General features: G+C 38.8%; 2 protein-coding genes across 2 annotated transcripts; both read right to left on the bottom strand.

The window, feature by feature from the left end:
* Positions 1-2,053: 2,053 nt before the first annotated feature.
* Positions 2,054-5,031, bottom strand: LOC111609636 (zinc finger protein 724-like). Its single transcript, XM_023339025.1, has 2 exons — positions 4,763-5,031; positions 2,054-3,919 (listed from the first exon to the last, which is right to left on the bottom strand). Exon 2 carries the CDS (start codon positions 3,874-3,876, stop codon positions 2,698-2,700), a length of 1,179 nt encoding a protein of 392 aa, XP_023194793.1. The 5' UTR covers positions 3,877-3,919; positions 4,763-5,031; the 3' UTR covers positions 2,054-2,697.
* A 2,848-nt stretch (positions 5,032-7,879) lies between these two features.
* On the bottom strand, positions 7,880-12,617 carry LOC111609741 (zinc finger protein 2-like). Its single transcript, XM_023339825.1, has 2 exons — positions 12,606-12,617; positions 7,880-10,116 (listed from the first exon to the last, which is right to left on the bottom strand). The coding sequence occupies exons 1-2, from the start codon at positions 12,615-12,617 to the stop codon at positions 8,260-8,262; spliced, it is 1,869 nt and encodes a 622-aa protein (XP_023195593.1). The 3' UTR covers positions 7,880-8,259.
* Positions 12,618-13,920: the final 1,303 nt, after the last annotated feature.

Raw genomic sequence — 13,920 nt, 5'->3', positions numbered from 1 at the left:
AATGTCATATATCAAAAGAGAAAAAAGCATATAAACATTTTAAGCAAAGGATAAAAAAACACACCACTTCATGTAAACAAAGTAAAACTTTATTTGGAGAAAACTTTGCAAAATAATGCTTTACAAAAAAATATAGCAAAACAATAACAAAATACAGCATCAGAATAACTGAATAGTAAAAATCAGAATGAAAATGTTAGTTTGAGAAATGGACAGAGGTAGCAGAGTGATCCAGGATGACTGAATTTCATTCATTAAAACCTTCACTAAATGTGTCACAGCTCTTCTCCTCACTGCGCAGAAGATCTGGACCCAAATCAAAATAAAAGGTGGAACTTTGACTCCCTGATTGTAATTCTTGTTACTTGCTGCCTTTATACACGAAACTGAAATAAATAAAAACTTTTCCCTCAAGTGAGATCTTTTGTGACAAGTCAAATTACTGCTGTTTCTAAAAAGTCTATATCACAAGAAAAAGGCTTTTTATCAGTGTGAGTTTTACAGTAAACCTTGTACAAAGAGACTTTTAGCAAAATCACAAGTTTAAGGTTTCTCATCTGGGAGTTGTAAGGTGACTTTCCATGTGAACCCTTTCAGTGAAAGACTTCTCACACAAATCACAAGAATAAGGTTTCAAATTGTCTCCAGATCTTTAGCTTTACTTGATTCTGAGTCTTTCTGGTTTCTTCTATGGTGATGCTGGTTCTCAGCTTCAGGGCAGTTTGCAGATAAAAGTTGGTTTCTGTTTGGTTTTGGGTCACTGTTGTTGTTTGCTAATTAGCTGAAGTAACCATGACGCTTTCAGTCTTCTGCTTCACTACAAGCTGATCTTCATCTGTATAACTACAAAGACCCTCCTGTTCATCTTTAATCTGCACAGGTTCTGGTTCCTCCTTTATCTGTTATCTGCTTTAGTTCTGATTCATTGTGGGATATTTCTTTAAAAGCAGTAGTCACCCTGAATGTGTTGGTCTCCTGCTTCACAGAAAGCTGCTCATCCTGAAAGATCCACACCACGGATAGAAATACTGAAAAAAACTCAAATCTAAATTTCCTAAACACTACTTGAACAAACCTGTATGCAAAATAGACAAAGAGAAAAGATCCAACAGAAAAAGATCCAACAGAAATGCTGCTGTTATGAAAACTATTTGTTCTTTAGAAAGGAGCATTAAATGTCTATTGAGCACCACATGAGGGCAGCAGAGATTCAGGAAGAATCTAAAAAACTTCACAAAACTCTTAAAAATGAGCAAAAACCCTGTACTGTGCTGAAGGGGATGGGAAATTATGAGAAATCAGCATGAAACTCAGAATCAGTGAATATTGAAGACCTGAAGCTGAATATCATAAAACCAGTATGATGTTTCACATAACATAATATGACCATGGCGTCATTCCAAATTATTTTATCTCTGTAAAAAAAAAAAAAGCAAAATGAGGAATATACATATTTTTAAACACACACCTACATATACATGACTATTAAAACCTGCATTGGGTTTATTTCAAATGCAGAAGACAGAGAAGGAAAAGAAAGTGAAAGAGGAAAAGAAAAAGAGAGGAAGACCTGGGGCGAAAAGTTCAAAGGGCAAGAGGGAGATAAGAATAGGATTAAGGAGAATGGGAGACCAATAGTAAAATAAAAAAATAAATAAAAGCGGTCTGGAAAAAGGAAAGTCAATGAAACATTTTTTTATAAACTAGACTTAGTAAGACATAAACCATTCTTCAGTACAGGGAGTACAAAGCTTTATTTAATGAAGTTTATTTGTACAGTACATTTCAGTAACACAGCGGATCAAAGCTTTACATCGTGACAATCCCCCAAAAACATCATACAGTGAAAATCCAATAACGGACATTACATTTTGTCAACTGGCATCTTGAAAATCATCAATACAGATCAAATATGCCAGGTAACGTTCCATTTATTATGGTTCCAAAGCAACTCTAAGCAGGTGGGTTTTTAGTCTTTAGTTAAAGGATTTCAGTGTTTCAGCTGTTTACCAGTTTTTCTCAAAGTTTGGTTCTGGTTCTGTGGATGCAGAGTAGACCAGAACCAGAAGACCTGAGTGGTCTGGAAGGTTGATCCAACATCAGGGCCTGTAGAACTGGGTGGCTCTGAAGGTTCAGGTCAAAGGTCAGCCTGATCTCTAGTTTCCTGCTGTAATCACCGGAGCTGTGTGCGATTCTAGATCGCTCCTCTTTGGTTAAAGATAACAACTTCAGTTTAATTTCTGTTCAGCTGGATAAAGTTATGACACCACAATGAACTGTTTCATCTGTCCAATTTTCTTTTTACTTAAAATATAAATTCCCATATAAGTCATGACCTACTGCTACTCACATGAATAAACTGTTATTTTCTATAAAATGCAGAATTTGAAACATAATGATCAGATTTTTTCTCATTTCTGGCTGAAATACATAATTTTATACCTCCTGTTATCGATTTGTTACCTGTTGGCTTTATATTAATGTGTATTTGAAGACAAAACTTTAAAATTAAAAGAAATAAAAACATCTAATCAGAAATTACACGACTCCACTTCAGACCCTCTGATGCTCATTTATCAGCTAATTCAGTTACATGAAGGTGTTTTCAGCCATGTTTTCCTACGGTGACATGATTCACTGCAGTCTTCTCTAAAGCGATTAATCACACAAATCACTAGAATCACTCAAACCGGGAATTTATTTTAAATGTTTACCACACACTTCACAAGGAAGTGGTTTCTCACCAGTATGAGACCTTATATGTAAAGCTGAAGTGTTCCAGGTGAAACTTTTTCCACAAGGCTTCTTTCCTCCGCGTTTTTGAAGGTGATAAGGCAAACGGTCACATGCTTTAAATGCTTTACCACACACTTCACAAGTATACAGTTTCTCTTGTGTGTTTTCCACTTTACTAGCTTGGTTGCTAGATGTTTTGGCATATAGTATACATTTATTTTGGGTTTTACTGGTGTGGATTATTTTGTTTTTAATTGAATGACCTCCACATCTTAAAGCTTTACCGCACACTTCACAATAATACAGTTTCTCTTGTGTGTTTTCCACTTTACTACATGGGAAAATGTTACTAAACATTTTCCCATGTAGTTTATAGGTTTTGGGAGTTTCACTTGTGCAGATTATTTTGTTTTTATTTGAATGACCTCCGTGTCTAAAAGCTTTACCACACACTTCACAGGGATGCAGCTTCTCACCCGTGTGGGTTTTTATGTTGTCAGGCGGGCGTTGACCCATTCTGAAGAGTTTACCACATATTTCACAAGAAGCCATATCTGTTTTCTGTCTTTTTGGTTCTGAACTGTCCACATTGTCCCCGTTACTTCTGGTGTCCTGATGTCTCTTCTCTGGCCTCAGATTCGGATCTCCTCTTCTTGAGTCTTCCTGGTTGCTTCCTTGCTGATGTTGGTTCTCGGGTTCAGGGCGGTTTGCAGGAAGGAGCTGGTTCTTGTTTAGTTCTGGATCACTGCTGTTATTTTGCTCATCAGTAGAAGTCACTGTGATGCTGTCAGTATCCTGCTTTAGCTGAGCTTCATTCTGATCACTGCACAGATCCACCTGTTCTTCTTTAATCAGCACAGGTTCTGGTTCCTCCTTTGTCTCCATCACCTGCGGCAGTCCTGGTGTGTTGTAGAGTATTTCCTCATGAGTGGGCGTCACCACGGAGGTGTTGGTTTTCTGCATCACTAACATTTGACCCTCTTCCTGAAAAACCCACAGTTCAATATGTTCTTCTTTAGTTGGCTCCGGTTCTGGTTCCTCTTTTGTCTCAGCCATCTGCTGTAGTTCTGGTTCCTCCTGTTTTATTCTTATGGTATTTGACATCTTGTGGTCAAGAGTGGCGTTTCTCTCTTCAGTCATGAGAACTTGATCAGCAGGAACCAGACATGATGCTGAGGAAAACCTGGGACAATCAGGAACAGTAGAACAACATCAATACTGTGAATGTTTGGAGTTAATATCTCCTGCAGACTTCCTGGTTCGCTACAACATTTGGAAAGTATAAGGCGCTTATTTACATCTCTGACTGTTTCTGATGCTATTCTCATATTTCTGTGACTTTGCTGCCTTTCTTGCATGATGACCCTGATCCATAAATTGATTACTCAAACTCTAAGAACTTTTCTAAGCTATAGAAGAGAAATTATGATGAAACTTCAAGCTGATATCAATATCACTATCTAATATTGTTACTGTTCTTATGTCAGTATTTGCCAATATTTACTGATATCAACACTGTAAGAGTTTGTGCTTGAGACTCATTTTGTTTTATTAAATCAGTTTCCATCAGTAGAAAACATCAGTTGAGAAATTAGTCCCTTCTCTTTCTTTTGGAAAAGTGTTTAAAGACAATTATCAGCTTTTGAAAAAGACTGACCGTTAATTATTAATTTTTCATATTTTCAAGACTTTTAGGTTCTCCAGCTTTAAAATGTGATAATATTTATACACCATTTAAACGTAGCAGACCAGATGACACGGGGAGATCAGCCGTTTGTGACCACAGCATTTATTAGGGAAGTAAAAACTTTCTTTCCCAGCAGCTTCAGCTTCCATGTCTCCTGTCTGCATAAAAGCACAATCACAAGGTTGCTGCTAACATGTGACGTCAGCTAGACAAGCGAGTTATTGGAAAGCCTTTGATGATTGGGTCTTAAAAAAACTAAATTAAACTTGAAGAGTTTAGATCTACTGCTGATCTGTTCTGCATTTCAGTGCTGGTTCGTTTAGAACCGCATTAACAGACCTGGAGGTTCCGAGATGGTTTGGGTTTCCCAGCTGGTTGTTCTCTGGAGATGAACCGAAGATTTATTGTTCTTGTAGACACAGAAATATTCAACTGACACAGCAAAAAATAATAATAATTTTTAAAAACACGTCTTTTAATCGATGATAAACAGATGGAAGCCTGGAAGCTAACCCTGCTAGCGCCTTTGTCCCCCGGAAGTCTCACGGAAGTTTTCCCCAGAAACACTTACTGTCCTTTCGGTTCCGGCTTGAGTCTTTTTTTTTTCTCCAGATGTTTTAGCTTCTTATCCCACACATGATCTTAGGGTCTGAATAAACTAAGCACGAACTAAAACAGGAACTAAAACATGGCTGCAGACTGAAAAATATGTAAACTTTTAAAGATGACTATACTCATACGTATTTTTATTAATTTTATAGGCAAGGTAGTTTTATTTGCAGGCTAAATAGCACATTTCCAGCAGCAGGACAATTCAATGTTCTTTACATGAAGGAAAATAAAACAAATAAGTCACTACCAGGTGGAGGTCAGTGGACGGCTCCGCCTCTCTTCACCTGAATGTCAAGACATGCGGCAGCATATCAGATGAGATTGATAGGTATTTGTCAAACCTACATAAAAAGAGAACCACATTTATGAGTTTTCAACCAAGCTTCTGCAGAAGAAGACACAGCAAACCACTTCTTCAAGGTGTTTACCATGCATTCTGAATCCCTGCAGCACAGCCTGTATTTTTATTAAGCAGGAGAAAAGAAGGGAGTCGAGAGTGAAATGTTGGAGAGTGATAAATCAAAGAAGGGGGCTATTCTGAAACAAGGAAGAGAGAACACAGAAACTAACATCCGACACACAAGCAGCTTAAGGAGTATCCCAAGATAAGAAGCAGCTGCAGCTTCTAGGTTTAGGAAAAAGGAAAGTTTTGTCTTTCACACGGTTTAAGAAATTCCTCCTCTCTGGGGTGTGAATACTAAACCTTTAAATGAAAAACAAACTAGTAAAACTGCCAATGTAAGAATAAGAACAACACACAATTATTCTAACAGAGATGATCAAACTGCAGCCGAGGGCGTCCTGGTGCCAACAGCACATCTGGACACCTTTACACTTTATCATGGTGTTCATCATGGATAATCCATGACAAGTAAAAAAGTCCCACAACAGAAAAACACTTGGGTTCCTCCTAATCACACCCCTCCAGATCTCACCGTCATTGCCCACAGGAGCGTTGAAGTCCCCCAGCAGAACAAGGGAGTCCACAGTGTGGGCGATCTCCAGTACTCTCTTCAAGGACTAAAAAATGGTGGGTAATCTGAACTGATGTTTGCTGTTGAAGAAGGTACAGCAGAGACTGTACTTTCTGAGAATACTCAAGAAGAACCGTCTCCCCTCAGACCTGCTGCAGGCCTTCTATCACTGCTCCATAGAGAGCGTGCTCACGTACGGTCTGTGTGTCTGGTACGGCAGCAGCACATCCGCGGACAAGAAGGCGCTCCAGAGGGTTGTTAGGGCAGCAGAGAGAACCATAGGCTGCCCCCTCCCCACTATGGAACAGATTTACACTTCCAGGCTCCACAAGAAGGTTTTGGACATTTTAAATGACTCTTCACACCCTGGCCATGGTCTCTTCCATCTGCTGCCATCAGGCAAGAGATACAGAGCAATAAAAACCAGGACAAATCGCCTAAAAAACAGTTTTTACCCGATGGCAATCATGGCACTAAATTCAAAGGCATAAGAACTTCTGCTCTTGACACCACTTTGTTAAAAATGTCAATTCTGTTGCGACACCTCCAGGCGCTGCAACCATCTTCTGATGTCTATTTATTTCTCATTTTGTACTATTTCTTTCTTTATCTTTGTATATTATGTATATACACATAACCTGCATCTTAACTCGAGTCGAGCAAATCTCAATCTCGTAATCTGTTGATGACAATGACAAATAAATCTTATCTTATCTGTACAATTACAAACCGTCAGAACCCGTCGCCCCACCTGTCGGCAGAAGGAGGCTCCCTTCCTGTTCACCGGGGTGAACCCCAACGTACAGGGACCAAGCACACCATAACAAGGATGCCCATTCCTGCTCAGTGTCTGTCCCCAGGGGCCACTGCAGAGTGGAAGAGTGTCCAACCTCTGGTTCCAGAACCAGAGCCATACGTTAGGTGAGTCCGACTATTTCTGCCTGGGAACCTCTCAACCTCACACCAGCTCAGGCTCCTTCCCCTCCAGAGGCAACAATCCACATCCTTCAGCCACCACCCATCACATGTTGCACCCGGTGCCTTTAGCCCCTCCTACAGGTGGGAAGGGGGATCCACTCCCCAGCGTGCCCCACCTCCACACCTGGCTCCAGAGTGGGGGCTGGTGACCCGTATCCGGGTCAGGGAACATTTATTTCATTGACTGTACTCATCATACGAGGTCTTTTAAATGTTTAATAGTCCATTTGAAACAATACATTGACATAATACAAAAACAAAACCTTCTTTTGTAGAGGACTTTACAAAAATAATTACATTTTTTTAAAAAAATCACAGCATCAGGAAGAAAATTCAACAGTAAAAGAAATTTAAGATAGGATGAAAAAGTTAAAGGGAAAGGGAGATAGTTGTTCATTTGCTTTCTGAGTTTTCCACAACTAAGAAAGGAGGACTGGTCTACAAACTGGGATCCAGCACCAAGAGGTACAGTCTCCATGGCTTTACCACCGCTCCGTTGATTAAAATCATATTTTATACTGTATTTTATTTTATTCTGGAGTAACCTCACAACATTGGAAGCTCAAAACATTGTCCTGAGCCGTATGCAACGAAATTTCGTTCTGTATTCACCCTGTGCAAGCAAGATGACAATAAAGTCAGTCTAAGTCTAAAAACAAAAAGGTCAACTGACACCGTGTGTTTATATCCAGACAACTATATGTTGCCGTTGCCCTTTCAACCATTTCACCAGACATTTGAACTTTTACTGGTGTATAAAAAGAGCATATATGGAGGTGCTGTGGTGGCACAGGGGTTCAGCACGACCCACATATGGAGGCCTTAGTCCTGGATGTGGCCGTCGCAGGTTCGATTCCTGGCCTGGCAACCTTTGCCGCATGTTTTCCCTTCTCTCATTACCCACTTTCCTGTCGATTAACTTTCAAATAAAGGCCACTAGAGCCAATAAAACCTTAAAAAAAGAGTGTATATAAAATTTGGTGGCGACAGTTCACTTTCAAAAAGAAACATTTACTTTCAAACACTTGTTCAGTATGAGGGATTGCTGCAGTTTTTTATCTACTCAATGAATTCAACTGGACTTCCTTTGATAGAAATCACTTTACAACAGAAACTCAACTTGACTGCACTGGATTATAACAAAGACTAAATAGGAAACAATGCAGACAAATGAAATCAATTTGATACGACTCACTTGGTAATAGATTACCTTATAAATCAGACATGTTTGCTCTGTAAAACACCTTAGAACAACATTTGTAGGGAATTGCTTCATTTAGGCTCCCCACCCATATGAGTTCTTGGAGCCAAACTACTGCGGTGTCTAAAAGATTGATCACCATCGTCACAAGCATAAGGCGTCTCAATTATGTGAGTTGCATAATGTTCTATCAAAATCGTCTCACTCATGAAAGATTCATCGCAAATGTCACAAGGACAAAGTTTCTTTCTCGTGTGAATTTTATGATGATTTTTCAGAATAGTCTTAGTCATGAAAGATTTACCACAAATTTCACAAGAATAGAGCTTGTCTTCATCGTGAATTCTTCTGTGGCGAGCCAAACTACTGCAATGTCGAAAAGATTTATTACAAGTGTCACAAGAATAAGGTTTCTCGCCAGTGTGAGTAACACAGTGATCTTTCAGATTAGTCTCAGTCTTGAAAAATTTATCACAAGTGTCACACTGATATAGCTTCTCATCTGTGAGGGTTTCTGAAAGATTACAATAATCTTTCAGAATAGTCTCAGACATGAAAGATTTGTGAATTTTTCTGTGTCGGGCCAAACTGCTGTTGTGTCTAAAAGATTTATCACAAGTGTCACAAGAATAAGGCTTCTGACCTGTATGAGTGCAATAGTGATCTACCAGATCAGTCTCAGTCATGAAAGATTGATCACAAGAGTCACAATGAAAAATGTTATCTCCTGTGTGAGTTTTATAGTGATCTTTCAGAATAGCCTTAGTAATGAAACGTTTAGCACACAACTCACAAGAATAAAGCTTCTCTCCCCAGTGACTCACTCTGTGACGAGTCAAGCTACTGCTGTGTCTAAAAGATTTCTTACAAGTGTCACAAGAATAAGGCTTCTCTCCTCTGTGAATTAATCTGTGACGAGTCAAACTACTGCCGTGTCTAAAAGATTTACCACACAAATCACAAGAATAAGGTTTCTCTCCCATGTGAGTTCTTCTGTGACAAATCAAACTACCGTGTTTTTTGAAGGATTTATCACACAACTCACAGAAATGAAGCTTCTCTCCCATGTGGGTTTTTTTGTGACGAGTCAAACTACCGATGTATCTAAAAGATTTGTCACATGTGTCACAAGTATAAGGCTTCTCTCCCCTGTGAATTATTCTGTGACGAGTCAAGCTACTGCTGTGTCTGAAAGACTTATGACAAAACCTACAAGGATAAGCCTGCTCATATGAGTGGCTTTCCATGTCCACAGGTAAGTATGGACGTTTGCCCCTTAATTTGCGAGCCTTTGGCTCCAGATCTGCATCTCTGCTTACAGAGTCTTTCTGGTTGCTTCCTTGCTGATGTTGGTCCTCAGCTTTGAGGCCATTTGCAGAGAGTACTTGGTTCTTGTTCGGTTCTGTTTCACTGTCGTCTTTTAGCTCATTAGTAGAAGTCACCATAATGCTGTCAGTCTCCTGCTTCACTACAAGCTGATCTTCATCCTGATTAGTGCAGAAATCTTCTTTTTTCTCTTTTATGTTCATCAGTTCTGGATCATTTTGTGCCTGGACAAGGTCTGGTTCCTTTTTAATCCTGGAAGGTTCTAATTCTCCTTGAACTGCAGGTCCTGGTTCCTCCTTTATCTCTACTTTTGGTACATTGTGGACTCTTTCTTCATGAGTTACCAGAGAGGATCTAGTTTCCTGCATGAGTAAAAATTGCCCTTCATCTTGAAAGGTCCACAGTTCAATTTGCTCTTTCTTGATCAGTTGTGGTTGTGGTTCGTCTTTTGTCTCAGCCACCTGCTGTAGGTCTGGTTCTCCCTGTTCCTCCTTTATTTCTGTAGCGTTTGGCATCTTTTGGTCAACAATGGAGTTTCTATCTTCAGTTATGAGAATTTGATCAGCAGGACCAACACAGTTAGACCTGATGCAGTGGAAAGCCTGGGGGAATCAAGAACAGCAGAACAACTTTAATGTAGTGATCCTAATTTTCAAATTCAGTTTTTCCTTTTTGAAGTTTTCAGATGCTGGCCGATCAAACGTAGAAGACCGTGGAACAGATAACCTGACACTGGTTTGCTTCAACTGTTGGGGAGTATGAAGTGTTTGTGATGTCTGCTCTTACGCATTTTTGTTTTGCTGTTTTCATCTTTTGAGCCCGTTAATTGGTGGGCGCTCTCAGCTTCACTTGCATCAACTATAAACCATCTTTCAGGAATGATTCTGCTCTGCTAATAAAATGCTCAGCGCAACAAAGACGCTTGCAGTCTGGGGATATACTCGTGTATTAATATATATATATATATTTTAAACACCAAAAAAAGTAAAAACAAGCAATGCTCAGCCTGGTGGTGTTGGGATGGTAGGGGGGGAATAAAGCCTGGTGGCCCACCAGGCTTATAAAACACTGGAGGAAACCCTGGATAAAGATTTACTTTCTCACAGGTTTTGAATACTCAGTTATAATAAACTCAAATGTTATTAGAAATGGTCAGAGGGGGCATAGTTATGGCAAAATATTGTTATTTCTTTACACTCAACACCATTTGTCAGTACATGGTCTAAAGTATGACAACAGCAGTGGGCAGGACTGGTGATTCTTTGAGTAAAGCCAATTTAGACTAAGATAGCATTTAAGGCTACATCTAGGCTGAGTCTTTCAGCGTCAACGTGAATGTCAAATTCCCCAATTATTAGGACCTTATCAGTACTCAAAATTAAATCACAAAATAAAAATCTGACTTCTGATTTAAAAATTGAGAGTAATGACCCAGTGGATGATACAAAACAACAAAAGTGTTTCTATTGCTTTGTGATTAGGCTGAGGAAAACGAAAGGTTCAATGTCTAAAAGAACTGTAGCTATTCATATGCCTGTGATTGATTAATAAATCTGAAAGAAAAAATGTTGGCTTCCTCTCCACCATGCCCAGTACTTCAAGGAATATAAAAACTTTAATAATTAAACGTTGGCTCCTCCATACTAGCATAGTTTTCATGCTGCAGCCTTTTTTCTGAGAGAAAATGAAATAAATGTTTCTGGACAATCAGTGTTGTTATTTTTAGGACATTTTCATGATTTGCACTTTTTAGGTTAATCTTTAATCCACTTTATTTTGGCCCAAGACCCCGTTTTCAAATCCTCGGCGCTCTTTTCAATGTTTCCCCCTCAGACTTTGGAAACAGAAGTTATCAAAACAATCTGGACAAAATCAGAGGTCAACGTCCAGCCTGCCATTCATCAACAAAGTGATTAAAAGCTCCTTCACCACTCGGAGAATTGGGTTTATAATCACAGAATATTTGGGAATTTGTTTTTCAAAAATGATCGTGGAGTTATTTGGACCCGCTGTACACATTTAAGCTGAAATATTCTTGGGAAACTTTTAAACCGTTTCTGTCTCGAAAGCCGCTGATCTGTTCTGCATATCAGCGTCAGTTCAACAGAACCGCGCAGTTTACATACCAGAAGGTTCCGAGATGATTCGGTTCTCCAGCAGTCGGAGCGGACGGTCGACCTCTGGATGGTGTTTTGTTTTTAATATTTCTGCAGCAGCAGAAATATTGTTGCTCTCTAATGATGAACTAAATATATTGTTACTGCAGACACTGAATAATTCAGTTCAAACATCTGAAAACCGTTTTCTAGCTGACGATAAACAAAGGGAAGCCTGGAAGCTAAGGCTGTTAGCGCCTTGTTAGTTACTTCCGCCGGAAGTGTCACACGGAAATGTACCCCACGAACAGTTGTGGCCCTTGGAGTTCCGCCCCCCGCCATAAACCACATGATTTCAAGGTCTTCTTCTTCTTCTTCTTCTTGGTTTTTATTGGCGGTTGGCAACAAACTTACAGTAGCATTACCGCCACTTACCAGTATGGAGTGTGGTCCGAGATGGTCTATAAACTTTCACTTTCTACCTTTTCCCTCCATTAACTCCTGATTAAACATACCCCCACACATACACACCTGCTTATATTATCCAACTTGCTTATAACTTTATATACCCCTCTTTGATATTCTTTACACATTCACACCCAACTTGCTCTACTCATATCCTATGAAATAGCTTTGTTTTTTTAAGATACCGAATAATTATTTGAATATGTCTACTCCCGAAATCTCTCCTCAAAAATTCTATTAAATTAAACCTTTCTTTAATACCTACACACTCTCTCAGCATGCATCTTCTCTCTTCTTCATACTTACAACACTCTAAAATAACATGCTCTATTGTTTCAGACTTCTCACAATAATCACACTTTCCTGTTTTATGCTTTTGTATTTTAAAAAGTGAATAATTAAGCCCTGTATGACCGAACCTTAACCTTGTTATTATTCTTTCCTCCTTCCTATTCCTTCTTCCTATTCTTTCCTTTCCTACAGCCACCTGAATTTTATAAAACCACCTTCCTGTTAACCCTTTATCCCACCTTCTCTGCCATATTTTCATCAGCTCTTCTTTGACTTTACTTTTCCCTTCCGATTTACTCATCTTAACTGTAAAACTAATAGTATTATGTATTGCCTTCTTTGCCGTTATATCAGCCTTCTCGTTTCCTACTATCCCTATATGTGCTGGAACCCACACAAATGTAACTACTAATCCCAAATGTTGTATTCTAAATAGATTATGATATATTTCTAATAAAATGTCCATCCTACTGTCCGTATTATTATTTTTTATGCTTAGCAAAGCTGAGCTTGAATCCGATTTCAAGGTCTGAATGAACTCAGTATTATCTACAATAACAACTAAAACATGGCTGACATATTTATCTTAGTGATTGATTCTTATAAACTTTAGGAGTATTTCAATATGACTCAACATGGGACCACACGGCGCAGTAAATGTTAAAATATAAGGAAACAAATTACATAAATAGACGTCATTAGGGAGATAAAGAACTAAACCTTATCTAGCATAATAATAATTTGTCTTTGTCATTCTCTACAAATTATTTTATTTTATTTTCAATTTAATAATTCAACCTTCCAGTTAAAACCCTTTAACCTCACAATGCTAGTAACTCTCAACTAAACTACTAAACAAATATTGAAATACAAACCTAAAACAGTAAACAGTAACAAATTAAAATAGTTCTGTATAAACAGTGAATTTTGAGAAAACAGTTCTCGTTTCCAGATTCTGTGGAATTTGGAAATGAAGCCAAATTAGCTTTCAGGTAATTTAGATTAGTTTGCATCAAAACTACAAGTGCTGGTCAAAACATTTGAGTATCACAAAGAACTTGATTTAAATCAGTAGTTCCATTCAAAAAGCAAAATTTGTATATTATATTCATTCATTCATTCATTATATACAGACAGATATATTTCAAATGTTTATTTCTTTTAGTGTTGATGATTATTACTGAGGAGGTCCAGTCAAAGTTTCCACAGTCACTGATGGTTTGAGGCATCATGTCATCTGCTGCTGTTGGTCCACTGTGTTTTCTGAGGTCAAAGGTCAATGCAGCCATCTACCAAGAAGTTTTAGAGCACTTCATGCTTCCTGCTTTATGGAGATGCAGATTTAATTTTCAAACAGGACTTGGCACACAGGGCCAAATCACCAGTACCTGGTTTAAGGACCATGGTCTCCATGTTCCTAATTGCCCAGCAAACTCACCTGACCTGAACTCTATAGAAAATCTCTGAGCTACTGTGAAGAGGAAGATGTGATGCATCAGACCCAACAATTCATTAGGGCAACCTGGACTCTCACCTGAGCAGAACCACAGACTG

This window comes from Xiphophorus maculatus, chromosome 9 (assembly GCF_002775205.1).
Source record: "Xiphophorus maculatus strain JP 163 A chromosome 9, X_maculatus-5.0-male, whole genome shotgun sequence".
Taxonomy (NCBI): Eukaryota; Metazoa; Chordata; class Actinopteri; order Cyprinodontiformes; family Poeciliidae; genus Xiphophorus; species Xiphophorus maculatus.
This window is presented reverse-complemented; position numbering and strand designations above follow the sequence as displayed.

Bases quoted from the DNA above. Each gene is read 5' to 3' on its own strand.
- LOC111609636 (XM_023339025.1), bottom strand. From the start codon at position 3,876: ATGACTGAAGAGAGAAACGCCACTCTTGACCACAAGATGTCAAATACC.